At 46.3% G+C, this 27,500-nt stretch overlaps 2 protein-coding genes and 1 long non-coding RNA gene across 8 annotated transcripts in view; 1 reads left to right on the top strand and 2 right to left on the bottom strand.

Moving 5' to 3' along the window:
- atf6 (activating transcription factor 6) overlaps window positions 1–11,581 on the bottom strand; it is a 47,007-nt gene extending 35,426 nt beyond the window's left edge. The window contains exons 1-7 of the mRNA XM_027030621.3: window positions 11,357–11,581; window positions 8,822–8,898; window positions 8,644–8,731; window positions 8,455–8,546; window positions 5,740–5,866; window positions 5,144–5,347; window positions 2,240–2,421 (exon numbers count right to left, since the gene is read on the bottom strand). Coding sequence (XP_026886422.2) covers window positions 2,240–2,421; window positions 5,144–5,347; window positions 5,740–5,866; window positions 8,455–8,546; window positions 8,644–8,731; window positions 8,822–8,898; window positions 11,357–11,459 — 873 coding nt within the window. The 5' untranslated portion in view covers window positions 11,460–11,581. The remainder of the gene's footprint in view (window positions 1–2,239; window positions 2,422–5,143; window positions 5,348–5,739; window positions 5,867–8,454; window positions 8,547–8,643; window positions 8,732–8,821; window positions 8,899–11,356) is intronic.
- Window positions 11,582–13,903: 2,322 nt separating this feature from the next.
- LOC113590477 (uncharacterized) lies at window positions 13,904–20,052 on the bottom strand. Its single transcript, XR_004775792.2, has 3 exons — window positions 19,915–20,052; window positions 15,778–17,927; window positions 13,904–15,260 (listed from the first exon to the last, which is right to left on the bottom strand). It is a non-coding gene; the product is annotated as an uncharacterized LOC113590477 (long non-coding RNA).
- rxrgb (retinoid X receptor, gamma b) overlaps window positions 19,722–27,500 on the top strand; it is a 36,951-nt gene continuing 29,172 nt past the window's right edge. For 2 of the 6 annotated variants that reach the window (XM_081716951.1, XM_081716955.1), the window contains exon 1: window positions 19,722–20,094. In XM_081716951.1, coding sequence (XP_081573077.1) covers window positions 19,998–20,094 — 97 coding nt within the window. In that variant the 5' untranslated portion in view covers window positions 19,722–19,997. Of the gene's footprint in view, window positions 20,095–20,241; window positions 20,669–27,500 lie in introns of those variants that run through there. The other 4 variants (XM_081716954.1, XM_081716952.1, XM_081716953.1 and 1 more) reach the window with 4 other exon arrangements.

The raw sequence follows: 27,500 nt of genomic DNA, 5'->3' as shown, positions 1-27,500 counted from the left end.
GGACCTCCTGGACCCACACACCCAGAGCCTGGACCTCCTGGACCCACACACCCAGAGCCTGGACCTCCTGGACCCACACACCCAGAGCCTGGACCTCCTGGACCCACACACCCAGAGCCTGTTACTGGGGCTCATCCTGCACCAAGACCCTTGTATAAGAAGACCTTCAGTACTTGATTCAGTTTGGTGATGCTGTCGCTCTCTCATGGCCAGTGGTCTTAAATCTTCTCTTTTAGCCCTGACACAGAGAAAGTGTAACACAGATGTGATCATATCCAAAGACAGTGAGAGAAAACACTGATGGCTTTCAAGATAAAGCTAATCTGTCCCAGATGCCACCCCAGGAAGAGCTAATGGGGTGGATATGTGACATAAAAAGAAATTCCTCCTCGCGTGAGCGGTAAATCTGGCACACTGGTGCAAGTCTCTCTTCGGTTTGCATGTTCTAAAAAGCCAGTCTGAGGTCGCACTAAAATAACATGGTGGTTGTGTGTGTACTGAGCCATGCAACTAGCAGTTTTATTTAACACAACCACGGAACCGACTGCAGTCACCAAAACAAGTACAATTTATTATGGTTTACAGTTCAACACCCCTGCATCCAAGCAGGTTCTGATGCTGTGCGTCCAGTGAAATTCCACGGAGAACCAGAGGGAATCTGTGTGAGAGCTCCGGGGAGAGAGAGAGAGCGAGAGAGAGAGACAGACAGAGACAGAGACAAAGAGAGACAGACAGAGACAGAGACAAAGAGAGACAGAGACAAAGACAGACAGACAGAGAGGGAGGGAGCACCCTCATCAGGGACTTCAGCTTCATTCATTTGTCAGCTAATCTCAGACCCTGTTCATCATATGAGATAAAAGTCACTGTGGGAAACCTGATTGTAACTACTGCTATAACAGATCAGACGTATCCTGAGTCACTAGGTAGCTGCATGACTGCACTGCGCGGCTACACAGAAATCTGATCATACTACACACAAGACACCATTCTAACTCAAGAGAAATTACTTATGACAATAAAAAAAGTTTCCTCCTAATTTCAGTGTTCATAAGTCACAAACAAATCAAACATGCAATGATCTAAGAGATTTGGGTGGAGAGAGCAGGACGTTAGTGCAGTTACAGGTGGAATCCACGTAGGTTCTCTTCTGACGCAAGAGACATCCTGCCACGCCTTCTCTCGGCCATGTGTCTGTTGCTCTTTCTATCTTCTACTTCCTGAGACTTTGTCCTCTCTCTCTACCGTTATATATAAATATTCATATCTATTTTTCCTTTTCACACGTGTCAGAGTCTAAAAGAGGCATTTTGTCCACTCAGAGCCAATCCGGACCACCACATGCTTCTCACTGAAACCATGTGATGAACAAATGCTATCAGACGAGGGACGTGACCCTGGCTCTCCTCTCCACTCCTCTCCTGTTCTCGCCTCCTATTTTGTGCTGTCTGTGGCTTGGCACTCCCTTAAAATAGCACATGGGAACTGATATTTGACACAGTCTAAGAGAAACAGACTGTGTTGCATAAAACAGAATTAGCCTCGTGTGGTTCTGACGATGGCCAGAGTTGACTCATCTCTCCAGTTTTTGCTGGCTTTGACAGGCTATTCTGTGGCATGGTGCTGAACAGGACCCCCGGACGTGACCACCAGACGTGACTCCCGGAAGTGACCCCCGGACGTGAGCGCAGCCCTGACCCCACCACAGCACTGCTCAGCTGGAGCTCGGGTTCACATGGCGCTCACACACCTCTGTGTCTGCATGTGCTGCTCCAGCCAGTGCACACACTCACTATTTACAGCTGTTCCTACCAGCGCAGAGTCTGTCCCCTGATGGGCCAGAGCCCATGGGGGCCTCTGCAAGGGGCCTTGTTGATCAGGTGCTACAGTTCCTCGGCTGTTACTGTGCAACGCTAAAGACTTATGGAGAGTTTGATAGACAAGCGCACAGATCAGTACTAGTAAGACCTGACTGTGGAGACACTCCTGCTAGAGAGGTTGCGTTTAGCATGATGTTTTGTTTCGGTGAGCAATACCAGAGTATATTTGCCATTTGCAAAATTAGCATTGGGTGTTGTCCTGGACATGTGGAAGAAGGACACAACACCAGCCTTATTATCACTGAACTACCACCATCAGGGTGGATGGGACTCAAAACATTGCACTTCTGTTCAGGCCCTGAGGACACCCTGAGGACAGGGTGTTTTGGTGCCTCCTTCGCTAAGACCTTAAGACTTACATCCTCGTCTGACGGTGGGGTTTGGAAGGACACAGCTACAGGTAGCGGGGGAGGGGCAGCGCTGGACAGGTGGACAGGTCCATCTGGGGCCAAGGTGGGCACAGTCAGCACCTGAGTCGCCATCGTCTGAGAGGGGTGGAGCTTGAGCACCTGAGTGGGTGGAGACAGCAGGACAGAGGTACCTGAGGAGAGAGAAGGGAAGGTGAAACCAAGGACGTGTAGTTCTCCCGCAGACAATGCCAGTAATGCCAAGGTCACGGGGTCAACTCCCAAGCAGCAGATATACTGTCAAACTAATAAATAAGTCACTGTGGGGAAAAAAAAAATCAGTAAATAAATAAATGAATAACAGAAAACTGTATCAGAAACATCCCCGATCCTCCTTCACAGCATGCAAACAGGAGACAGGGCCAAGGGGGAGGAGTGTGAGAAACATTCTCAGATTTCTTTTCACATGCCGTGTACATCCTCACATGGGATTCAGAATCAGAGCCATAGCTGGGACTCTGGGACTCTCCCTGACCCCTCATCACACACCAGGACAGACCAATCACCTAACAGGGTTATTTCTACGCCAGACACTGTCTCTCCTACTGGGCACAGCGGCGAGTGCCAGGCACACACACACAGCAACACACCACCAGCTCCAATTGCTCCCAACAGTCCTCCAAAGCTGCCCTTAACCTGACAATACTAGCCGAGTGACAGGAAATAACTTCCTGTCAAAAGACTGCTGGCGTATCACACTCTACACTCAGCAGGGTTGCAGGACATGGAGTAAACACTATACTTGGATTAATCTGCAATATATTCTGATCGGAATACGTCTTATACTGACTATCTGTTAGGACATCATGAGATTAGCCAGTCATATTTTGACCCAAATGAATGTGAGATTAAGTGAACACTCACAGATCTCTCATGTGGCATGCCTAGGACTGATCAGAGGCTTTCATCACAACAAGTAGGTGTTGTGCTAGAAGGCTCACTTGCATATTTTAGTCTTCTGCAATATCAATAATTAATATTAAAAAGCAATTAAACAATATTTAGTGCAAACCTAACGCCAAGCTGTCTAACATCGCTCCTGAGACAGGAAGGCACCAAGACTGAACTGTTACTCGTTAAACCTTAAACTGAATGGCTGCAGGTCTGTACTGCTCCACCAGAGAAGACCTTCACATCATAAAATCTAAAAATGCAAAAGTAAATCACAGGTGTCTCTGTGGTACAGGACAACCCACAGGGCTGTCCTCCATACACACTGCCCCTGGGCATGAGGAAACCACCCCCACTTTAGAAACAAGACAACCCACAGGGCTGTCCTCCAATCACACTGCCCCTGGACATGAGGAAACCACCCCACTTTAGAAGCAAGACAACCCACAGGGCTGTCCTCCAATCACACTGCTCCTAGACATGAGGAAACCACCCCCACTTTAGAAACAAGACAACCCACAGGGCTGTCCTCCAATCACACTGCCCCTAGACATGAGGAAACCACCCCCACTTTAGAAACAAGACAACCCACAGGGCTGTCCTCCAATCACACTGCCCCTAGACATGAGGAACTGTTTCCAGCTGGGGCTGCTGTGATGTACGAGCCCCTGGCCCTGCTCCAAGGTGGGGCTATGAGGCCAGCATACCACTGTCAGCTGAACACACACGACAGACTCGGAAAAACACACACAACACACACAAACATACATGCTTACAAAACAAAACAGACCTGACGAGCCTCAGAGACGTGGTTGTGTAGGTTGCTGAACCATAAGTGCATATTTACACTAAACCATAAAACTCATCCAATGTCCAGCTGTACAGGAATGTGGCCCAGTGTCAGAAAGCTGATTCATCACACACTTGATAATGTTCTCCAAATGTGTGTGTACAAACCCCTGACCCACCAGGAAAGGGCTCTTTGAACTGGACTTACATGCCACTTTCCTCAAGAGCAAAGCAAAACAACACAAACCAAGCTTATCAACTTTAACATATGAGAATCCCTTAAACTTTGATAATTAGAACATTCTCTAAAACCTTTGAGCATGCCCAGAAGGGAGTATTTAATGATGTGGCAACATCTGCTGGCTATACTATGCAAGTACACTCCCATGTTATGACAGTCATGGACACTGTTCCTCTGAATGAAATCACCCATGCGGTCATAAATATATGCCAAAATTTAAATTAAGTGAAAAGTATTTTCAAATCATTACTAAATCACTTAGGTGAGGCAAAGTGTCTATGTATTATTAATACATCAAAACGCACACATTACCAAATTCAACAATATATTATTTTGTCGCCTTGCTGGTATCTCAGGGCTGATGTCCTTGGGTGAAGAGAGTTTGATAGCTATAGCATGCTATCAAATATTAGCCATTTTTCGCATGCTACCTAGAGGGGTGGTACCTGCACATACACACACACACACACTTACACACATACACACATACATACATACATACATACATACATACATACATGCTTATACTTATAGTGTTAAATAATTTGTTGTTATACTGACATTACTTTGAAAGAGTTAAAGTACAACATAACCTTGTTCACTAGCTCAGCGCTAACTACACTTCCATGACTCCAACAAAAACAGTCAGGTATCAGTATCAGAAGAGGGCCGGGGGTGCAGTTGCATGCTATGACCTGGAGATGGCGGCAAATAGTTGTTTTTCAACTGACCACATAACACCACTCCCCACATACTTCACTGACAAACATAACAGCATCAGTGTGGCCGGACTGCCGGACAGTCCAGTGGTATTCCTAAGAGGAATTACACAGCTGCTGGATCAGGTGCTCTAGATCTGGGAATATGTGCCATTACTCCAAACATGAACTAAGTCTCTCACTGTGACATCCTAGATGGGCAGAACGTTCCCTCACCTGCGGGTGGCGCAGGCTGGATAGAGAGCGGTGGGGATTTGACCATGGGCAGTATGGTGGTCTGTACAGGCTGGATGATGATGGCCTTAGCCTGGAGAGGACTAGTCACCCGGGGCAGTGGCATGGTGGTGATGAGGGGTTTGGGCTGGATGGAAACCTTGGGGCTCACGTGAATGGGTCTTTTAACTGGCTGGGCAGACTTAGCTGTGGAAACACGACAAGAACATCACTGCAAACCTCCTCATGACTATAGCAGATCTTGACAGGAGAAACAGTAGCTTGCTGACCAAGCGTATATAATACATACATTATATCATTATTTTAAACACATCTAACAATTGTTCCTGACTTTATCATACCCTCATTTGCTAATTTATTAGAAGTGTCACCTTGCAACTGTTCTCACTGGTCACTTCATTCAGTACAGGTGCAATTTACAGGTGAACACTCACCTGTCATTGTCATCTGTCTCATATAGGTAGACACACACACACACACACACACACACACCTGTTCAGACCTCAGTCCAAAACCTCCCACACAAGCATAACCAGAGATCTTGGTGTGAGTGGCCGTGTGTGTATGAACACACTGACCTCGTGTCTGGCTGGTCTTCCTGACTGGCTTCTGCTCCAGCGGCAGCTCAGAGAAGCCACTGGAGTCGGAGCACATGGACACAGGAGAGGGCTGAGACTCAGGGGAGAGGGGAGATAGAGCGTCACCCTGCAGGGGGCAGCAGAGAGCACAAAGATGCACCAGACTCAGGGTGAACAGTGTGTGTTTGAATATTTCTAATGTATGCCTGTGCAGGTACACGCACGCACACACGCACGCACACGCACGCACACACACACGCACTTGGACTAACAGGTTAAGCAGGAAAGCAACAGAGCTTCTAACAGAGCAGGAACATCAAGAAAAACCGCCACTGTTGAGATCACGATGAAAAAAAAGGTGTTGGTAACAAATCTGTACAGTTGGGTAATCAGAGGCATTTAAGTGACAGAATTAAAAGATGTGAAACATGATTACGGTTGGTCTTAGTCAGAGCCAGAACACGCAAATGTCACTGCATTCTCCCTCAAGAATGTACCGATCCGAGCTGATCTGAGATCAGTTCTGAGGCCAGAACCCTCCCCACAGAAACAGCAGACACATGATGAAACACTGATGAAGACCAAGGAGCCAAATACCATCAGGGACAAAAGCAATGATATCAGGATGCATCAGTCACAGCTGGGATGGGCTTCCTGCGACAGGACGGGGCTCAGATAAAGGGAGGAACGTCTGTCCCAGCCCTCATAAGAGCAGAGCTACGTACAGTACACACACTGACACGTGGGCTGCATAGTTAAGACTTCAGTGCTATATGACTTGCTGTATTACAGTGCATTATAGTGTCTTTCATAAGTATACACTCCATGTGAACATTTTCACATTGGGTTACAACTTGGATTAAAAATTGGATTAAAAAACTTCACTGGGTTGTTTACCATTTGACTGACAAACATTTCTCAACAACTTGATTGTGAAAAACAACTTTTATAGTTTACTTTTAACACCAAAGTTAAACAAAAATCAGACGTGTTTATTGCCTAAGCATCAACGCCAGCCTCCATAAGCAGTCACTGACGTTTGACGGACAGCCTTGTCTACACTGAGTTGCTTTTTTTCTCAGAACCAATCTTTTTTTTTTTTTTTTTAATAATCAATCGTTTTCTGTAATTGAATCCTGGACTTGTTTCCAAAGCTCCTTCATCTTTTTGATGTGTGCTCTCAAACTCTGGTACCTTCCATGACAAACAGGTATTTACATTGCAATCACAATACTAACAGCACACAAATGAGAGAGCATTTATACCAACTGTTTGTAGCAGAATTAACTCAGGTGTTTTCACAGTGCTGGGGGTGAATACAGTGATACAGTTACACAAGACCTCAGAAGCTATTGACTCTCCTCACATTACAAAGACTATGGATCCATTCATGAAGTACAACTACAATCACGTTCATTTCAATTCCAGGTGACACTCCCCTACACAGTGGAAGAGGCCGAGGGGTGCCTACTGCTCTTAATGACGTTAATGAGGGGGCACTACCTACTCAAACAAATTAACACACACTGAGCTGTCAGACACATTTCTCTCACCAAGACACTAACGAGCTGGCCAACGAGCTCAGGGGCGGCAGAGACATTCATTAGTACATCAGAGAATTCATTTGATGGCAAGCCCACATGGAGGTGAGCAGCTCAGCAGATTTCCATCTCCTGTGCTTTGGCATGATACAGCTGGCAGTAACCCACCCAGGCGCACGCGCACGCACGCACACGCACACACACACAGACTCGCTCCAGTTCTCTCACATATAACACTCCATCTGGACAGGGACACTAATTCTCAGGTCTGCTGTCTGAGTTCTGTGTATCAGCACTCACAGACATGCCTTCATTAGCTGATTCCTGAAACACATCTGTTTATCCAGCTTTTATGTCAGTGTATACAGTGCACTATTACTGCAATTAATATCAAACAACTGGAATTATTTTCTGATGATATTAGCTGGCATATACTCCTGTATATGTACTAAAGGGCTTTTATCAACACACACTAGCACATGTAGCGACAGTTGAGGCAGTAAACATGGGCTCAGCCCTGCAGACAAAATATCCACAACATCTCACACACGGCACATCTTTTTCAATACTGCATCCAGGTTTTATTTACAGCTGCTGTGTGTTAGTAACATCAGACACCTACATGCTAGCCAACAAAGCTCACCGGTGAAGGCAGAAATGACACTTTTGCATCTCTGTTTTGGACAAACTAAATTATTTACAGCACCTGATATTTAACAATCAGAGGTTTACAGTGGTAGACCACTAACCATCTTTAAAGCATCATAAACATATATAACACTAAATAACTGACTAATGGAACTTAACATAAAGCATCTCCTGGCCCTTTCAAAACAGAGCAGCTTCACTCTAGATGCCAGTTACTTTGACTGTGTTTTAAAGTAAAAGAAACAAAACAAAATTATCATCACAACTTCTCCAAGCGTGCTCGGCCAACCCAGACTCTGAGCATGCTGGGTAAAGTTTAAATACAGAAATGTATCAGTCTAAAATGGACTCAAGAATCTACAGAAATGGAACAGGTGGTGCAGGGAGAGATAGGTTCTGGAATAAAGGTGTGGGTCTACCAGCACCAGATGAGTTCACTAAGCAACTCATATGCAGAATGGCACACATGCACACACACGTATGCACGCACACGCACGCGCACGCGCACACACAGACAGTGGCTTACATATGGAGAGTACGGTGAGCGGGCCTCCACGGACCCAGGTGATGACCCAGAGTTGAGTGTGCGGCTCGGAGAAAGACAGTCCCCTGACACATCTGCACATTATAATAAAGCAATATTAAAGTTTGAAAGCAAAGATGACCTATTTGTCCATAATTTTATCAGAGGAAAATTAATGAGCACAAGATTTACCAGGAGAGGTGCTCCCAGAGTCTCCCCAACCATCGGAGGTCCACACCGGTGGGTCAATGTCCAGGTTTAGATCAGCTGCACTACTGGCCTGCAGAGATCAGGGTAAAGCATCCATCAAGGAAGCGCTACTGCACTATATGATCAGAGGACATTATGAGGCCAGTTTATTTGGACTTACGTAGTCAGCGCTCACAAGCGCTTGCAGTAGCTCATCCGCATCGCACAGTTCGTCCAACTCGTCAAACAAACTGATATCTGCACAAGAAAACGACATATAAACACGTGACTGTCAAATCTTTAAAATCAGCAGTTTTACAGTCATCTGGAAAGTGCTCGCATGGAGCACACACCTGCAGGACAGGCACGTATACAATATACTCAAGACCCTGAAATGGACACCTTTCTATCATGCGCAAGGAAAGTTGCACATCTGTGATTGGAGTTAAATAAACAACGAAACGCATTTGTATAAGAAATTGCAGTTCCGATTTGTTTTCTTATACCGTTGATGTTAGTGAGGACAGCGGATGCGCTAGGCTAGCTAACGCTGACGTGAAGGACGAACGTAAACAGCTATCTTAAATAGTTAGCATGCGAAGCCAACCTCACTTAGATTCCAATATAACACCACATTATCTGTATTTCGAACTAAATAAGACGTTATATGACCCCAGTAGTCAATCTGCCATTATCCAAACGACACTGTTATATAGCTAATTAGCTAAAGTAGCTCAGGCTTTAGCGTGCTAGGTGGTAGCAGCGAGCGAGACTAGCGACACGCGCTGCAGTTGCTAGGAGCCGAGAGCACGAGCTCATGCGCTAGTGGTGTTATAATAGCTACCACTTACCCCACTCCGCACCCCAACCACCCTTACCCCACTCTCCACCCCAACCACCCCTACCCCACTCTCCACCCTGGGCACACTTACCCCACTCTCCACCCCTACCACCCCTACCCCACTCTCCACCCCTACCACACTTACCCCACTCTCCACCCTGGTCACCCTTACCCCACTCTCCACCCTGGTCACCCTTACCCCACTCTCCACCCCTACCACCCTTACCCCACTCTCCACCCCTACCACACTTACCCCACTCTCCACCCTGGGCACACTTACCCCACTCTCCACCCCTACCACACTTACCCCACTCTCCACCCTGGTCACCCTTACCCCACTCTCAACCCCTACCACACTTACCCCATTCTCCACCCTGGTCACCCTTACCCCACTCTCCACCCCTACCACCCTTACCCCACTCTCCACCCCTACCACACGTACCCCACTCTCCACCCTGGGCACACTTACCCCACTCTCAACCCCTACCACACTTACCCCACTCTCCACCCTGGTCACCCTTACCCCACTCTCCACCCCTACCACACTCTCCACCCCTACCACACTTACCCCACTCTCCACCCTGGGCACACTTACCCCACTCCCCTCCCCTACCACCCTTACCCCACTCCCCTCCCCTACCACACTTACCCCACTCTCCTCCCCTACCACACTTACCCCACTCTCCACCCTGGGCACACTTACCCCACTCTCCACCCCTACCCCACTCCCCACCCCTACCACCCTTACCCCACTCTCCACCCCTACCACACTTACCCCACTCTCCACCCTGGGCACACTTACCCCACTCTCCACCCCTACCACACTCTCCACCCCTACCACACTTACCCCACTCTCCACCCTGGGCACACTTACCCCACTCCCCTCCCCTACCACCCTTACCCCACTCCCCTCCCCTACCACCCTTACCCCACTCCCCTCCCCTACCACACTTACCCCACTCTCCTCCCCTACCACACTTACCCCACTCTCCACCCTGGGCACACTTACCCCACTCTCCACCCCTACCACACTTACCCCACTCTCCACCCCTACCACACTTACCCCACTCTCCTCCCCTACCACACTTACCCCACTCTCCCCCCTGGGCACACTTACCCCACTCTCCACCCCTACCACACTTACCCCACTCTCCACCCCTACCACACTTACCCCACTCTCCACCCTGGTCACCCTTACCCCACTCTCCACCCCTACCACACTTACCCCACTCTCCACCCTGGGCACACTTACCCCACTCTCAACCCCTACCACACTTACCCCATTCTCCACCCTGGTCACCCTTACCCCACTCTCCACCCCTACCACCCTTACCCCACTCTCCACCCCTACCACACGTACCCCACTCTCCACCCTGGGCACACTTACCCCACTCTCAACCCCTACCACACTTACCCCACTCTCCACCCTGGTCACCCTTACCCCACTCTCCACCCCTACCCCACTCCCCACCCCTACCACCCTTACCCCACTCTCCACCCCTACCACACTTACCCCACTCTCCACCCTGGGCACACTTACCCCACTCTCCACCCCTACCACACTCTCCACCCCTACCACACTCTCCACCCCTACCACACTTACCCCACTCTCCACCCTGGGCACACTTACCCCACTCCCCTCCCCTACCACCCTTACCCCACTCCCCTCCCCTACCACCCTTACCCCACTCCCCACCCCTACCACACTTACCCCACTCTCCTCCCCTACCACACTTACCCCACTCTCCTCCCCTACCACACTTACCCCACTCTCCTCCCCTACCACACTTACCCCACTCTCCCCCCTGGGCACACTTACCTCACTCTCCACCCCTACCACACTTACCCCCCATTCTCCTCCCTGGACACACTTACCCCACTCTCCATCCTGGTCGATGGAAATACCCCCCGCGCCACTAGTCATTATACAGCTGAGCTTCGAATGATCCTCGACGTCTAACAACAAATCCGACGACATTTTTCCGCGAATACATGAGTAATAATGTGACAGTAACGCAGTAACCGGATGTTTTCAAAGGCGGGCAGGCTGCGCCATCTCTACCATCTCTGCGCCGTACCAACACTTCCTGCTCACGCTACGTACACGTCTCACTGGCCAGCTTCCGTAAGGAAGCCGTCGAGGCCCAAACGCGCGTTGGGAACAGCTGGGCGCCTGAAGGTGGCAGCAGAGGACTCACCGAGGGGCCACGACCACCAAGGCTGGGGGTCGCACTGTTTCTGCCGTAGCGATTTGTCTGTTTGAGGGCAGTAACTTTGAGCTGTCCCGGTTTTTCCTGTTTCAGTAAATGCTCTAACAAGCCTTGTTTCCATGTATTAATTAGATTAATTAATTAATTAGATTACAAAGTTGCATGGTTCCTTACATATTTACTGTATCAAAAATATGACACAGTTTGCTTTTATTTTTCTTTCACCTACTTGCTGGGGGCAGGGGTAGGTGTGTGTGTGTGTGTGTGGGGGGGGGGGGGTAATAATTGTGGCTGGCCCTGTTCAGTCTAATGCAGCGTGAAAGGTGACACCTTGACATTTTGGTCATGTGTGACTAAGTCCATTCCAGTCTCTGCATCACCTGTGCACTGCTGCCTTTAAATACAAGATTGTAGATTGTTGTATTTATAATCCCAGGAACATTCCCACACCTTGTATGTGTAACTAGTAATATTCCCTTTTAAGGACACCACACTTTTGTCTGAGGGGATGTTTCGTGGCCAGTCACATATAGAACGTGATATAGACACACTTGTGACTGCACACATGCCAGCCTGCTTGCAGATGAATGTGAATGTGCTGAAACATGCGCAGATACACATCTTAACGAGCCAGTTATTTTCCGCTCTCAGAAACAGGCCTGACATGAAGATAGCCTGGCCAGGGCTCGGAGGAACAGCTGGCTGTGCTGAGAGATATTCTTAGGCCCTGTTATGTCTTTGATGCCAGGCAGACGACTGACATTGCTGCAGCCTAAAGGTCAGGAACAGGTGCATATGGTTCTAATCTCATGAGTCTTTTCAGGACTGGGTCGGCTTAACCCGAGGTGCTCGTGCACAATCTCTCTGGGATTGCGCCCATCGCCTTCGTCTGATTGACACTGTTTCAAGTCTTCCCCAACATGCTTTTCTTTATCGTCTGAAAGCAAAGGGGGCCCCAGTGATCAGGCCCCACCTCCCAGGTTCAGTGTGCTGATTAATTCATTTCATTATGGGACTGACGTGCACATGCATATGGCTAGTAGTGTGGTCTAATCCCCTTAACCCCATCTGTTGACTAGTCCCCATGCAAGTTTTCCTTTAGCTATTGAACATAATTATATTCCCAGGAACAAAGTATTTTTAAATATTTTTGCATGGCCAATGTCAGACTGAAAAAGACCTTTAAGACTATGGATGGTTGATTTAAATGTTCCATTGAAAGTGTAATAAATCAGTAGAAAGCAGAGTTGCACAGCTGAGACTGAGATACAGTCCATGAGAAGATGCCAGAAGTGTTTCTATGTGTTTGGTTGACATGTTTGTCTTAGAACTACCTTGTCGGCTTCTACAGGCTCATATTTCAAATGCTACTACGCTAAAACCGATAATTGTCCTGCATATTGTAAGTAAATAAGTACATCTTTATTTATATATCAATCTTCTACACTAAGTCACATGGAGCGTCACAACATATATTCCAAAACACAGTCCCAGCCCAAAGCATTTGGCACAATCTGAAAACACACTGACTCATTACTGGAAATCACAACATGTACAAACCATCAAAAACCAGCAACCACTAAAAGCAAGAGAATCAAAACATGTATTTCTTTAAAACTTGCACAGATTCTGACGGTCTGTAATCATGGGAAGATCGTTCCAAAGTGGAGGTGCACTCACTGCAACAGCACAATCCCACTTTGATTTTAACTTTGTTGTATGACCAAAACAAACAAACAAACAAAAAACAAAGTTTATGAGAAACTAACAGTCCTTGGCTTGACAGTGAATTCTCTTGTCCCTGTATCAGGACAGTAAGTAAATATTCCCCACAGACTTATCACATAGTGCTTGATAATTTTGGTGGAAACCTTCAAAATGAAAGTGTAAAGGTCTCTGGTAACTAGTGACAGGAAGCCCCAGCACTAGAGGCAAACGCTTCCTATGCTTGGTCTTAGTAGCAAGACTGGCTGAAGTTGAGGGTGAATAACATTTCTCAAACAGAAACTCGTTTCAGTAATCCAATTATGATGATGCTAAGACAATATTTCTGCAGTATATTGAAATTATTTTAGCAACATTTCTGGAATAAAACAGGGCTCAGTTTTACAATGCAGCAAAAAAGTTCAAACAGGGATCAAAGATATAACAAATTTGTAGAAAAAATGTTTTAACCTTGTAACGGTGAGCGGTAAGGAGGCGGACGCATGTGCAAAGAAGTGCGAGATTTATTAGGAGCAAATCCAGAGTCGTAGTCGTAAGAGTAGTCCAGGGTCACAGAGCCAACATGGACAGTATGAGGGTACACGATGAATAAACCAAGGGCTAGAATAACGAAGGCCAGGAAACACAAAGCAAAAGCGCACAAATGCAAATTGGGGGGGGAACAGGCTAGAACAAAGACACTAGAAAGAACTCAGAAATACACACAGGCAAAGGCAGGTTTACAGGTAGTCAGACATTCAGTGAACAGCAGAGACACAGGGCACCAGACAAGGTTTAAATGTATGAACTAATCAACTCAAAACCAGACACAGGTGAAAGGAATAACAGGCGTGGAAAAACAGACAAGGGGGGAGAAAATGAAACCAAGGCACGGAACAACCAGGAAGCAAAGGAAAACAGACACGACAGGGAAACCACGGAACAGGGACACCAGGAGGGAGGCCAAACGTAACAAACACATGACTCCAAAGAACCAAACGCTAGCTGTAAATTCCTAGAATATCAGGACCAACAATGATGACTTCAGATTTGACTTAATTAAAGAAAGCTATAAGATATCCACTCCTTTATGTCCAGCAGACAGTTGCTTAGGTTAACCAATCTACCAAAGTCATTACAAATACAGATAAATACAAATGAGTATCATCAACAAATAAATTAAAAGAATCATTAACATGCTACATTCATGGATCCAAAGGAGGTGTAAAGGGAAAATGAAATAGCACCCAAGATGGACCCTTGATGCACCCCAAAATTCAGCTTCAATAGGGGACATCACATTACTGATATACTGCAAACCTCCTATTTGACAAATAGGAAATAGACATTTAAAGGGCAGTTAATGGTATCAAAGTCTATACCAAAATATATTAAAACTATTATATTAACCTCCCCAGAGACAGTCTGCATTTAAATAATATTTAGAAGTCTAAGAAGAGCAGACTTTGCTACACTTTGATTAAAAACCACACTGAAACTTTTAAAAAATACTGTTTGCCTGTAAACAATATTAAAGCTGCTTTGATACAGCATTTGCAAGAATCCTAAAAATAAAAACTATTTTAGAGCTCGTTGTTTACTAGTTTAGTGGATCAAGGCCTGCTTTTCATTGCTCTACTTACTTTTTACTTTTTGCATTCTGCTAGTGATGCTAAGAATCGATCCAACCATCAGTGTGAAAAGTGTGTGCACAAGGAGGTCTTTACCTTCTGCCACTTTGGCTGTGTTTCCTGGTCACATACCTTCTCTGACCATTCCATTTGTCCATTTGTCTGTTTGTTAGGCTTTCTGAGGTGGATTCGTAGTCAGTAACGATGGGCTTGGTGAGGGTGTCTCCTGGTAACCTGCACTGGGAATGATGAGATGAATAAGATTCTGGATCGTCATCATAACTGGTACGACAATATTTCGTGTGGCGTCAATCTTTAAAAGTAACTGTATGGAGTGAAAAAAAAGATACTGACAAATAATACAAAACGTAAGCACAGTATCATACAGCACTGTACAAAGACAATACAAAGCTTTGATATTTCACATTTCTCAGTATTGTGCTGAATTGAATATCCAGTCTTATGAATAGAGAATACTTAGATATTGCACTATATAGAGTGCAATATATCTGAATGGAGAATACTTATATATTGCACTTATGTCTGCTTCCCCCATGACCTGCCTAGTCAGAAGAATAAGCAATTTTAAATGTTTTGTCTAAGTATACTAGTCAAACTATTTCACATTACATTAACCATGAGCCCCACCTGACCTGGTTAACTGTCCCTAAAGCCCAGTGACCCCACGTCTGAGTGACCCCACGTCTGAGTGACCCCACCTCTGAGTGACCCCACGTCTGAGTGACCCCACCTCTGAGTGACCCCACGTCTGAGTGACCCCACGTCTGAGACGCAGGCTTATTGGGCTGGTGTGACACCCAGGGCGCAGGAAGAGCTGCTGGGAGCGCAGGAAGCTCGTCTGTCTTTCCTCACCTGTCTGTTCCTCACTCCCATTCTCCCAGTTGGTTGCACTTAACATTGTGATTCCAATATTCAAATGTTTCTATGGCAAGAAACAAACCTTTTACTTTCTGATCTGTGCAGTGTGTTTCACATCAGATGTTGATCAAAATGTCACATTATCCATTTGATAAAATTCAGTTCTTTAACCTGTGACAGAGTCAGTGTTATGTCAGGTTTCTTCATTCTTTTACCTCATCTCTGGTTAGTTAGCACCTTCTTTCTTCTTTGGGAAGAAGTTTGAAAGAGCCAATGTGAACTCATAAAGAAATCACAAAGTGGTTCTGAACGAGGGACACTGTATCATGTTTCCTACAAATTATGTCCTAGGAAAAACTCCAACCACTAAATCCAGCTTTGTACCTAATCTTTTGTAGCTTTTTATATAGGACTGAAAAATATCCATAAATGTGCAGTTTGTCCATTGCACCAGCATTGTGGAAAATGGCTGGGCTGTGGAACAAATGCACACGGAAGAGCAGCTTTACTCCTGGTGGAAAAGGTCATTGGCAGAGCAGAGTGCCAATGAGAGTCGGCGGCGAAGACTGGAGTTGTTTTCTGCCCTCATCTTGCAGTTATGTTTGCCTCTGTTGACTTTTGTGATTAAAATGAGCCCTCCATAGTAGGAGGATGTGGATGGGTTGTTCCAGTCTGTATAAACTTTGAAAAGTACTGGACATTACACACTATTGCTAGCCTACAGGCCAAAGCCAGAGTCTTTCTATCAGCAGTGGGCCAAATGCCAAACATTCAGCACAGGAAGTGGTTCCAAGCATCCCTGTATTATTCTACTATTTCCTGCATAGACAAAGAACTATCCTTTTAAACGTGTACACTAATAACCCCAAACATGTCTCAGCACCCACTTTATTATAAACTTTTATTATTTAGATCACAATGTGGTTGTAGAGACTATAGCCCCTGTATTTCCATGCACAAGTGTGTTACCTGTGGTGTCTCAGTGGTTAAGGTACTTGAGAAGGTTGCCAGTTCAAGCCCCCCCACTGTTGGGCCCCTGAGCAAGTCCCTTAGCTCTCAATTGCTCAAGGTGTGTTCAGTCAGAATTGTAAGTATCTCTGAATAAGTGCATCAGCTAAATGCTGTAAATGTATCAGACACAGGAGTGTAACTGCTGTTGCCATTCAGCAACAGGGAGCCAATAATACTCATCAGTGATGAAAAGATGCTGACTGACTGAATGGGGTGACACAGACTATAAGATGGTTTTACTGAAGTTTCCAGTGTATAAAGGTGTTTCTAGTAAAGCACATACCTTATGAGCAGCAACCGCTTATATTCAGCAAAGAATAATAACGTGATAATGTTGCAGTGCTGGTTTGTTTTGAGAATAGTTTACAAATATGTTTGGAAGGTGTTTCTTTGGCCCATCCTTCTTTTGAATACAACACAGCTCTTGTCTTTGGAATTCCACCAGCAGTTGCTTCTAAAGAGTTCTACAGCACATCAGTCCCAAACCGAAAAGGATGAACTTGAATAAACAGAGGCTACATTTGTTTACAGAAGTGACAGTCATGGGCTTGGTCACGCTGGGCAAACACTGGTGAGGCCTCCGTTTCTAAACTGGATTTGGGTCCGTTCTTCCCCTCACGGTAGTGCTTCCAATTACTGCTAATGACAAAAAGAGAAAAATGTTTGTTTTTTTTTTAAATGGAGAGAAAGGAGAAAAAAAGAAGGAAAGTGTACAACCCGAGAGCCCACAGAGAATGGCCTCTGTCCATTCGCTTTATTGTTTGGGTGATGGATGTCTGGAGAGATTGATGATGTTGAACATTGTGGTGCAGCATTGTCTCGCTAAAGCATCCGGAGAGCAGATCACTCATCATCTCTCCATGTGTGCTGGGGGAGCAGGGGGTGTGGAGATCAGAAGGGGGTGGCTTTATGAAGCATGACGAGGATGAGCAGATGGAGAGAAGAGCTTCTCGCAGAAGCCTCCCTCCAGCTCCCTGAGGTGGGGGTGTGCAAGGGGCTCGTCAGAGGAAGCTGAGAAGAAGGAAGGGTGATGAGAGGAGTTTGTGCAAACACCATGAAAGGAGAATATGTTTAGAGAGACTGTCATTCTGCAAAAGTGACAGTGTGCTCTCTCTCACGTCCATGTGTCTGTGAGAGAGAGAGAGAGAGAGAGAGAGAGAGAGAGATGTGACTCACAGTATATGTAAACCATATGTATATGTGTCAGGTATCCGAGCTGGATTATCCCTGTTTAATCGGTAATGTTGTGTTAGCAGGGGGCTGGGTCCGATGTGCTGGACAGGGGAACCGCCTTTAGAATTGTTTGTCTGGATGACAATGCGAATACAAAGGGATTGTTGCATACGGTGTGTCTGCTTGTCTTTTAGAGAAGAGGAACTTAGGAAGGTATCTATGCATCGTGTGTTATTAGTGAAAGCATTACTGTACATTCTCAAACCAATATATTACATACACTATTACATTCTTATTCTTAAATAAAAGCCCAAGCAAGTTCATTTCTCTGTAGGTCTCTATATGTCATGCTGAGTTAGCCATTGGTCTAAATAAATCAATAAATAAATGGATGAATGAATGAATTATGGCGGAACAAGCACGGACATTCACGTGCTGTTTGTTCCTTTATAAGCCTTTACAAACGCTCGTGCAAACACAGCGATCCGACAGGTCAGCAGGCTACTGTAGAGAGTTGAGACTGAAACATTCGGACGTTGGCGATGGATTTATGATCATTTGTACTGATTTATTATTATTACTCAGACATGACAATTTACACGCAGCTCTCCTAAATGGCACCAGGAACTCAAGGGTTCTCAGACTATCCCCTAAAACAAGCGAAGAATTTACCGGAGAGCAACGACCTAAACGGCAACAATGCGCCGCCCCGCACCATGTGCCACTATTACGCTCGAACAAAAGCGGAACTGACAAATCACCGGTTTAATCCGTCAGCCCGACTTTAATGAATTTACGTTATCTAATGGACAAAGGGAGGGGAGCGGGAATTAAAGGACTTGATTGGTGTGAGATGGGTTGGAAAAAGGCCTATCCATCTTAGTTCCCGTCGCCCTGTGTTTCTTTTGTGGCTGGCGGAGAAAGCGAGGTTTGTGCTGTAGTCTGAACCGGCGGGTCGGGCTTCCCCACCCCGCGCAGCCGCCGGTGCGGACAGACTCCTCAATAACCTCCGGGACTGTGGCAGCTAACCTCTGCGTGACCCCCGGAGGAGCTCTGGGGGCTTTCAAGGGGTCCCGGACCACATCGTGGCTACCTAAAAATACCAGCTATCAATATTACATAGACTGTGCTCCTGTTATCGGCTAGGCTTTTACGGCAAAACAAATAAGATGATTTCAGATGCAGAGAATGAAACATATTTACGTTTAGTTTTCGAATCTTACGTAGACCTGACCGAAACCGCTAAATCCATCTTCGTAACGCGTATAACTGAAAAATACATACACCTAATGTTTCCCCACAACATTTTGAAAACTTTCTCCGTCTGAGAGCGCCACCTCCTACAATGGACGTATATTTACTCGTTCTCAAACAGGCTAATTTTATTACTTGTAATATCCCTTGTGCTTTTTAAATCCAGTCTTTTACGGGAAGCATAACTAGCGTCCCACTGGTAGATTTCTGTTTGTTTGTTTGCTTGCTTGCTTGCCGTAAATTACTTTCTAGTACAAAACCCGACACCGTGCTACCAAATGGTTTCCAGTCCCTGGCTTCCCTGTTCTCGTGGCCGGTGTCGGTAGCCTCCCCTCCCCTCCTCTCCGCTCCTCTCCCCTCCTCCTCCTCCTCCTCCTCCTCCTCCTCCTCCTCCTCCCCTCCTCCCTCGCCCAGGGCCCTGCGGAGGCGCTGCCACACGCGCTGTGGAGTTCGCTCGTGCAGGGAGTGGAGTGGAGTGAGATGCCGCTGTGTTTGACGGCCAAGCTCCAGTCAGCTCGAGACACGACAGAAGGACTAACGCGACATGGAGAACAATGACGCGTATCTGCACCTCGGTGAGTCCTGCGCGCGCCTCCGCGCTCCTCGAGTCTTCCCGAGCTCTTCCCGTGCTCGTCACGGTGTCCGGTCGCTTACATGGCGCAGCATGTCGAAGCGGGGAAGTGGAAACGGCAGACGCTTCTCGTCGACGGACCGCCGTCCGGGACTGGACGCCTCTCGGTAGTCCCGCTCGGTAGGCGCCTGTCTCGCGCCGTTGTTTACTGACATTAGGAGCAGTCGCTTCTCCGGTCAGGTGATCGCCGCTCGCGCTTATGGACGGGGTCAGAGGTTGGCACTTTAATTACGCGTGTGTAATTTATCTCTCGAGCGCGACTGTTGCTAAACTGCTCGTGTCGGGATCAGGACTGATCGGTGTGGAAATGGCTGTCAGACCAGCCGCGTGCGGCACGGGCTCGGTGCCTAGACTATGCGGAACTCAGCAGGCCCACGGACGTCCACGTGCGGCGCCAGTCTGCGCCGACCGGCTCCGTTCTTCTCGCACGTCTGCTGAATTATAACGATGCGGGGCGAGATCGCATTTGACTTGTTTACAGGGTAAACAGGAACGTACGTGATCGCTGCAGCCTGTCGACATCGCCATGTCTGCTTACCAACGCGCTGTTTCGCTCTGGACTGTCTAGGACGCCTAATTACGCCACATCAGATACCGAATATGATGAATGTCAAAGTCATTAACTGTCTCCGTCTCGTTGGACACATGCCTTTGGACACATTCTGACTGCTGAATCAGAGAAGACATTTAATTTGTATGTATAGTTCAGCGCCTTTGATTTTTGTAGTAGATTTGATTTTGCTTTCCTTTCGTCTTTGGTATCCCACCATTCCATCATTTGTACACCCGGAGGTAACTTGTAGCTTTATGGTGATTTATCAGGGGAGAAAGAGAGAGATATGAGCATATATTGATTTTGTATTTATTGAGTAGTCCATTAAATGCAATATGGAGGTGTTAATGTTAAACTGAACTAACATTGCTGAATGAAAATTATAATGAAATTATTTAATCAAATGGGGCTTATGTTTGAATGAAGTCAGTTTATCCTAGAATGTACATAAAGAAATGCTGCAATACTCAGTCCACGGATAGGGGGTGTTATGAGGCCTCATGGATATTTTAGCATTTATTTTAACGTCTCAGACACTGGCCCACTGTGCACTTGGTTTTACGACATGTTATCATAACGCAGTCAGTTTTAAACACACATACACACACATACACACATACAGACACACACACACACACACACACACACACAGACACACTGACCGAGCAGGATTTTTGGAGAAACGTCAGTGGACTCAGTGTGCTGGAGGTTTCCAGCAGGACTGGAGTGGGTATGGGCTGAAGCACTCTGGACTTCCAGCCCCCAGACACAGTCAATGATTCTCTTGCAGTTTGTTTGCGATAACACACACACACACACACTCTCTCTCACACTCTCTCTCACTCTCACTCACCCACTCATGCCTATTGCTCTGATTCAGTCATAAAAGGAGTGTTTTTGAATTTGCTGACACCAGTGAAAAAAGTTGACTTCTCTTTTTTTATGAAGGGACAATTCACTTTCTTAGGCGAAAAGCCCCCGTGTCCATGGAGGGGTCAATGCCCGATCGCTTAGGTTTATTACGATGCAGTTACTGAGGCGCTTATCAAAATTCCAGACCACGGCAATGTTTAAGCACGTTTCTGGTCATTAGAAGGCAGAGTATTGTACCACAGCACCATGCTTCTTCTCTAAATACTGACTTCAACACTGCAGACATACCCTGCTGGACCAAGGCTGTAAACACTGGCAGTGTTGGCAGGACACGCCCGCTGAAGCTCACTTGTGTTGTAGTCATCGGACGGCTGCAAGGCCGTCATGGCTGCTATTCTCTGTAGTGCTCACCGTGGTGGACTACGAGTCTGTATTAAACGCTGAGAGTGTTACAGCACGGCTGCAAAAGAGCTACTGGAGGGGCTTTGTGCTTTAATGAGCGGAGGGAGAGAAGCCCCTAAATACAGTGAGCGGTGGGTGTGTTAGTAGTCAGCTGGATATGGCAGATATAAATAACCCTCACACGGCCTCAGAGCCAAACTGAGTGGCTCTTAGTGTGCTGTGTTAGGGTGGGTCTGTCCTGGTGGAGTACTGTGTACTGGGATGAGTGGGTGGAGTGGGTCTACCCTGCTGGTTTAGCATGTTAGCACGTTGTCCTCTCTGTGGTTGAGCAGTTTCTGGCAGCAGTGACACGGCAGATTTGCCACTAAACTTTTGTGTGTTTGTTAGATTTACAACAACCACCAGCAGGTCCGCAAGAGGCCAGTAACACCAGACCTTATTAAGGACCATTAAACACGTCCTCTGCGCAGGGCGGCCCAGCTCAAGCAGACTGGAGCTGAGGGGGGGACGTGAACACTTCTCATCACTGCCCTGGACTGAATGGTGGGGGTTTTGTCATACAGTCACTGATAGCTGAAGAGGACGTTAGTCTTTCTCATTATGTTTTCCTTGACCGTCTGTCACTAAAATACTGCAAGAAGTGCTTTGAACTTGAGAGCCAAAGTTGTAGCTGGACCATGTGGCTGGAGATGTGGTGATACAGCATAGCTCCGCACTCTGCTGCTGGACACCTGCATTCTGACCTCATACATAGGAGGAGACAGAACAAGCTCTGCCCTCTGCTGCTGGACCCCTGAGTTCTGACCCATGGATAGGAGGAGAAAGAACTCTGGCTTTGCTTTTTACCCTTGAGGTGCATTGTGAGATTGAATCAGGAGGTCCCGGTGCCAGGGCTGAGCTCCATACCATAACAGCCAAGCGTCACGTTCACGCTGAGATGATCAAAGGCTTTGAGGATCACACTCCACTGGACTTTTATTGTTGCTAAAGCCCTGCAAAATGAGGACAGTATCAGTTTCACTTCAAACAAGAGTAACAACCAAAGGCAAGAAAACCAAGATCGCCTTACAGTTTAATGCTCTTCTGTATTGTTTTCCTTTGGCGTAGGTTAAAGAGCCAAGTTGAAGCTTGATTTTAGCCACGCGTTTGGCAGAAACGGGAGAGGTTTGCAGTACAGGATCAGATCTTTAGTAGCTGGTTTTAACAAGACATCCATCTTTTGTTCTGTGATAGCGACAGGCATGCACACAAGCCCACCTTCCAAAAATCAGGGTGGGTTTCTGGTCACAAATGACATTTAGTGCTGGATTATTAATTGTATATTTAATATATCTCTATTAGAGATCCATTTGGTTAAGGGATAACTGTAAACCCAGGACGCAGTGAGACACACGTGACCCAGGACAGACCTAGGACACCCTGACCCACACCCTGTGAACGTTGTTTTGCATCATCTTCAGGTTTTATGGTATTAGCACTGGATATAGGTCAACCTCCTTTGTCCCACAAAGCCGAAATCCCACTCGAATCCCACTCGAATTCCTATATCGTTCTGTTTTCTAAACCTTTATAAGGGGCATTTGTCAGTCCTGACTGTGTGTTGTGTGTCTTTTGTGGGCTCGTGGACACATCCAGCTCGTCTGCGCCTTCCTGCACGGCAAGTTTCATCTGTGCCACTCAGTCATGTGGCCTCCGCTCTGACACATTCATTAGGTCTATGTGGGACATTTCCTTCATGAGCTGACATATTTAGAAGATAGATCTGTTCTCTCTGGCATCTCCATCCCCCACGCACACTTTTTTCTTACTCTATTTTTCTCCATTTCTCTGCTGATGGTTAATGGAAATGTTGTCCTTAGATGACTGCAGCCAAAACTTCAATATTTGGATTTCTGTATTTCCTCATATGTTCACGTGTTCAGAGTCAGGAGCTGAAGGACAGGGTGTGCTCCACTGGTGTCCTGCTCCCTGGTGTCCTGCTTCAGGACATGTTCCTGTTTCGCTCTGTGCTGTAAGCAATGGGCGTTCCCAGCATGGCCATGTAGCAGCATTCTGGACAAGCATTATTCTTGTCGTTTCCTTCACTCGGCTTTCCTCTTTTTGCCAATATTCCGATATTAAAGTAGAATTAGCCAGCATTGGAACTGGAGATTAAAGTTTCATTCAATAATACAGACACACACACACACACACGCACATTTTATATATATATATATATATATATATATATATATATATATATATAATCTCACACACACACACACACACACACACACACACACACACACACACACACACACACACACACAGTGCATCCAGAAAGTATTCACAGCGCTTTACTTTTTCCACATTTTGTTATGTTACAGCCTTATTCCAAAATGGATTAAAACATTTTTTTCCCTCAAAATTCTACACACAATACCCCATAATGACAAAATAATGTTACAAATGTATTTAAAAAAAAAAATCACATGTATTCACAGCCTTTGCCATGACACTCAAAATTGAGCTCGGGTGCATCCTGTTTCCACTGATCATCCTTCAGTTGTTTCGACAACTTGATTGGAGTCCAGCTGTGGTGAATCCAGTTGATTGGACATGATTTGGAAAGGCACACACCTGTCTGTATAAGGTCCCATAGTTCACAGTACATGTCAGAGCACAAACCAAGCCATGAAGTCCAAGGAATTGGCTGTAGACCTCCGAGACAGGATTGTACTAAGGCACAGATCAGGCGAAGGGTACAGAAAAACTTCTGTAGCATTGAAGGTCCCAATGAGCACAGTGGCCTCCAACATCCGTAAATGGAAGAAGTTTGGAGCTACCAGGACTCTTCCTAGAGCTGGCCACCTGGCCAGCCTGAGTGATCGGGGTAGAAGGGCCTTAGTCAGGGAGGTGACCAAGAACCCAAGGGTCACTCTGACAGAGCTTCAGCGTTGCTCTGTGGAGAGAGGAGAACCTTCCAGAAGGACAGCCATTTCTGCAGCACTACACCAATCAGGCCTGTATGGTAGAGTGGCCAGACGTAAGACACTCCTCAGTAAAAGGGACAAGACAGCCTGCTTGGAGTTTGCAAAAAGGCACCTGAAGGACTCTGACCATGAGAAGCAAAATTGTCTGCTCTGATGAAACAAAGATTGAACTCTTTGGCCTGAATGAAGGTTCATCTTCCAACAGGACAATGACCCTAAGCACACAGCTAAGATAACAAAGGAGTGGCTTCAGGACAACTCTGTGAATGTCCTTGAGTGGCCCAGCCAGAGCCCAGACTTGAACCCGATTGAACATCTCTGGAGAGATCTGAAAATGGCTGTGTCCTGACGCTCCCCATCCAACCTGATGGAGCTTGAGAGGTTCTGCAAAGAGGAATGGGAGAAACTGCCCAAAATAGGTGTGCCTAGCTTGTAGCATCATATTCAAAAAGTCCTGAGCCTGTAATTGCTGCCAAAGGTGCTTCGACAAAGTATTGAGCTGTGAATACTTATGTACATGTGATTTTGGTTTTTTTTATTTTTAATACATTTACAACAATTCCAAACACACTCCGGATGCACTGTGTGTGTATGTGTGTGTGTGTGTGTGTGTATATATATAATTATACACAGACACATGCCCCCCCCACAGACATACATATATAGATGTGCGCACACACACACACATACATACATACATACATACATACATATATATATATATTCACACATACTCACGCATATACATGCCTGCACACACAGGTGCACAGACATATGAAAGGACATGTGTAAGGATCCATCCAAGCCTGATGGCAAGATGCGCTTGCCATAAAACTCTGTGTGTGTGTGTGTGTGTGTGTGTGTGTGTGTGTGTGTGTGTGTGTGTGTGTGTGTGTGTGTGTGTGTGTGTGTGTGTGTGTGTGAGAGTGAGTGAGTGTATGTGTGTGTGTGTTGTTGCCACTCCACTGCTCTGTTAACGCATTCATTTGCTCCAAACACAATCCGGACAGAAAATGTCTCATTTAAAGACACAGGAACGTAATTTGTGCATGTGGGTCATTCTTTTAGCGCCACATGCTAAACTGTGCTGTCAGACTAATATGTTGATTGTGTACACATGGATCAATATCATGGTTGTGTGGGAAGAATAGAGTCTAATCAAACCTAAATTTGATTTTATAGCTCGCACAGTCTCACATAAGACAGGTGACACCCAGATTCCATCTTTTAGAATCGCAAGCTAATTCCAAGTGTATAAAAATAGGTGTTAGGTAAAGCTACACTGATTGCAACTACAAGCAGACAGGAGGGTCCTGTGAAGTCCTGGCACACTAACCACACACAGCCTTGGACTTGTGCTCTCCTGAGAGGAGTCTGTCACACTGCACTCTCCTTTATGGCTGATAGACTCTAAACCTGCCTTCTATCATTTACATTTATCCCAAAGCAACTTACAATTTTGACTGAACATGACTTGAGTAATTGAGAGCTCAGCATTGGCAGGACTTGAACTGGCAACCTTCTGATTCCCAGCCCAGTACCTTAACCTCTGAGCTACTACTGCCTCTGCCATGATTCTCTCTCCATAAGTCATGATATTCACATCTTATATTCAGCTGAGTGTGTGACAGCAGGCTGTCATTTACACAGGGGACACTGGAGATACATCCCACCACTTTCTGAGACGGTTTTACTTTTTCAGTGATCTCGCAGCCTGAGGATGTTATCTCTTACAGGGACATATGATCTGAACACACCACTCGGTTGATCCACACCCCAGACACCCAGACTCTTCTCGGCTAGCTCTGATGAGCCAGTGGGGTTGTTTTCTCTGTGTTTTGTCATCTCTGTTCCTGTTTAATTAAAAAAATTGCTGTATGTTTGATAGAACACTCTAGTGTACGACCATACAAACATTATTGTCCTTTATAATGTATTTCTTAGATGTGTGCTGACACGCTTGAAGTGCTGCTCTCATTCACCAAACCCTCATCAGCATTTGGAATGCACATGCTAATCTGTATGGTAATCATTATGATAATTTACATGGTAATCTGAATGCTATTCTCACAAAAGTTCAAAGTGTCTTCCATCTTTGTTGTAGTGTTGGGCCTTATGCACAAACACAAACATACGTGCATTCAACCACACACTCACACATGGCCATGGGTGTGGTTGTGTGTGTGGGTGAATGCATTGTTGAGGGGCTGGCATTAGCAGGAGATTGGAGGGCCTAATCTGGGAAGTTTCTGTTGGATTGGGGTTAAGATAATCTGGCTAATCCGCTAAATGCGGCAGGCGCCTCCCCCCTTCTGTCTTCTTCCATCTTTGTGTATGTCAATGAAACCCCAATCACATGACACTCCAGTCACATGACATCTGTCACTGGCAGCTCCCAGATGGTTGGTGCTCCAGTATTGGCAAGCCTTGACCCAGTACGTACCGGCTCCGTTACTCTGTTACTCTCCATCTCTCCATATGGTGCTGCTTGCTTCAGGGTTTGCCACATGCTGGTTTACCAGGACTGAGACAGAGAGAGACTGTGGTGGAGAGGATTGGCTTCACTTGATTCGCTGTGGCATTTAGGGGCACTGCATTCCGCTTTGGATTAGGCCATCCTGGGTTGTGAGTGTGTGTGTGTGGGTTTGTACTGTGTCTGAGGAAGTCATTTCCTAGCCTGTTGATTTCTCTGTGGCCAGACTGTCTCCTTCTGTCTAATTCTGTCT

The sequence above is a fragment of the Electrophorus electricus genome, chromosome 7 (genome assembly GCF_041902795.1).
Source record: "Electrophorus electricus isolate QZ-2024a chromosome 7, ASM4190279v1, whole genome shotgun sequence".
NCBI lineage: Eukaryota > Metazoa > Chordata > Actinopteri > Gymnotiformes > Gymnotidae > Electrophorus > Electrophorus electricus.
Note: the sequence above shows the minus strand (reverse complement) of the source record. Positions and strands in the feature narration are given on the sequence as shown.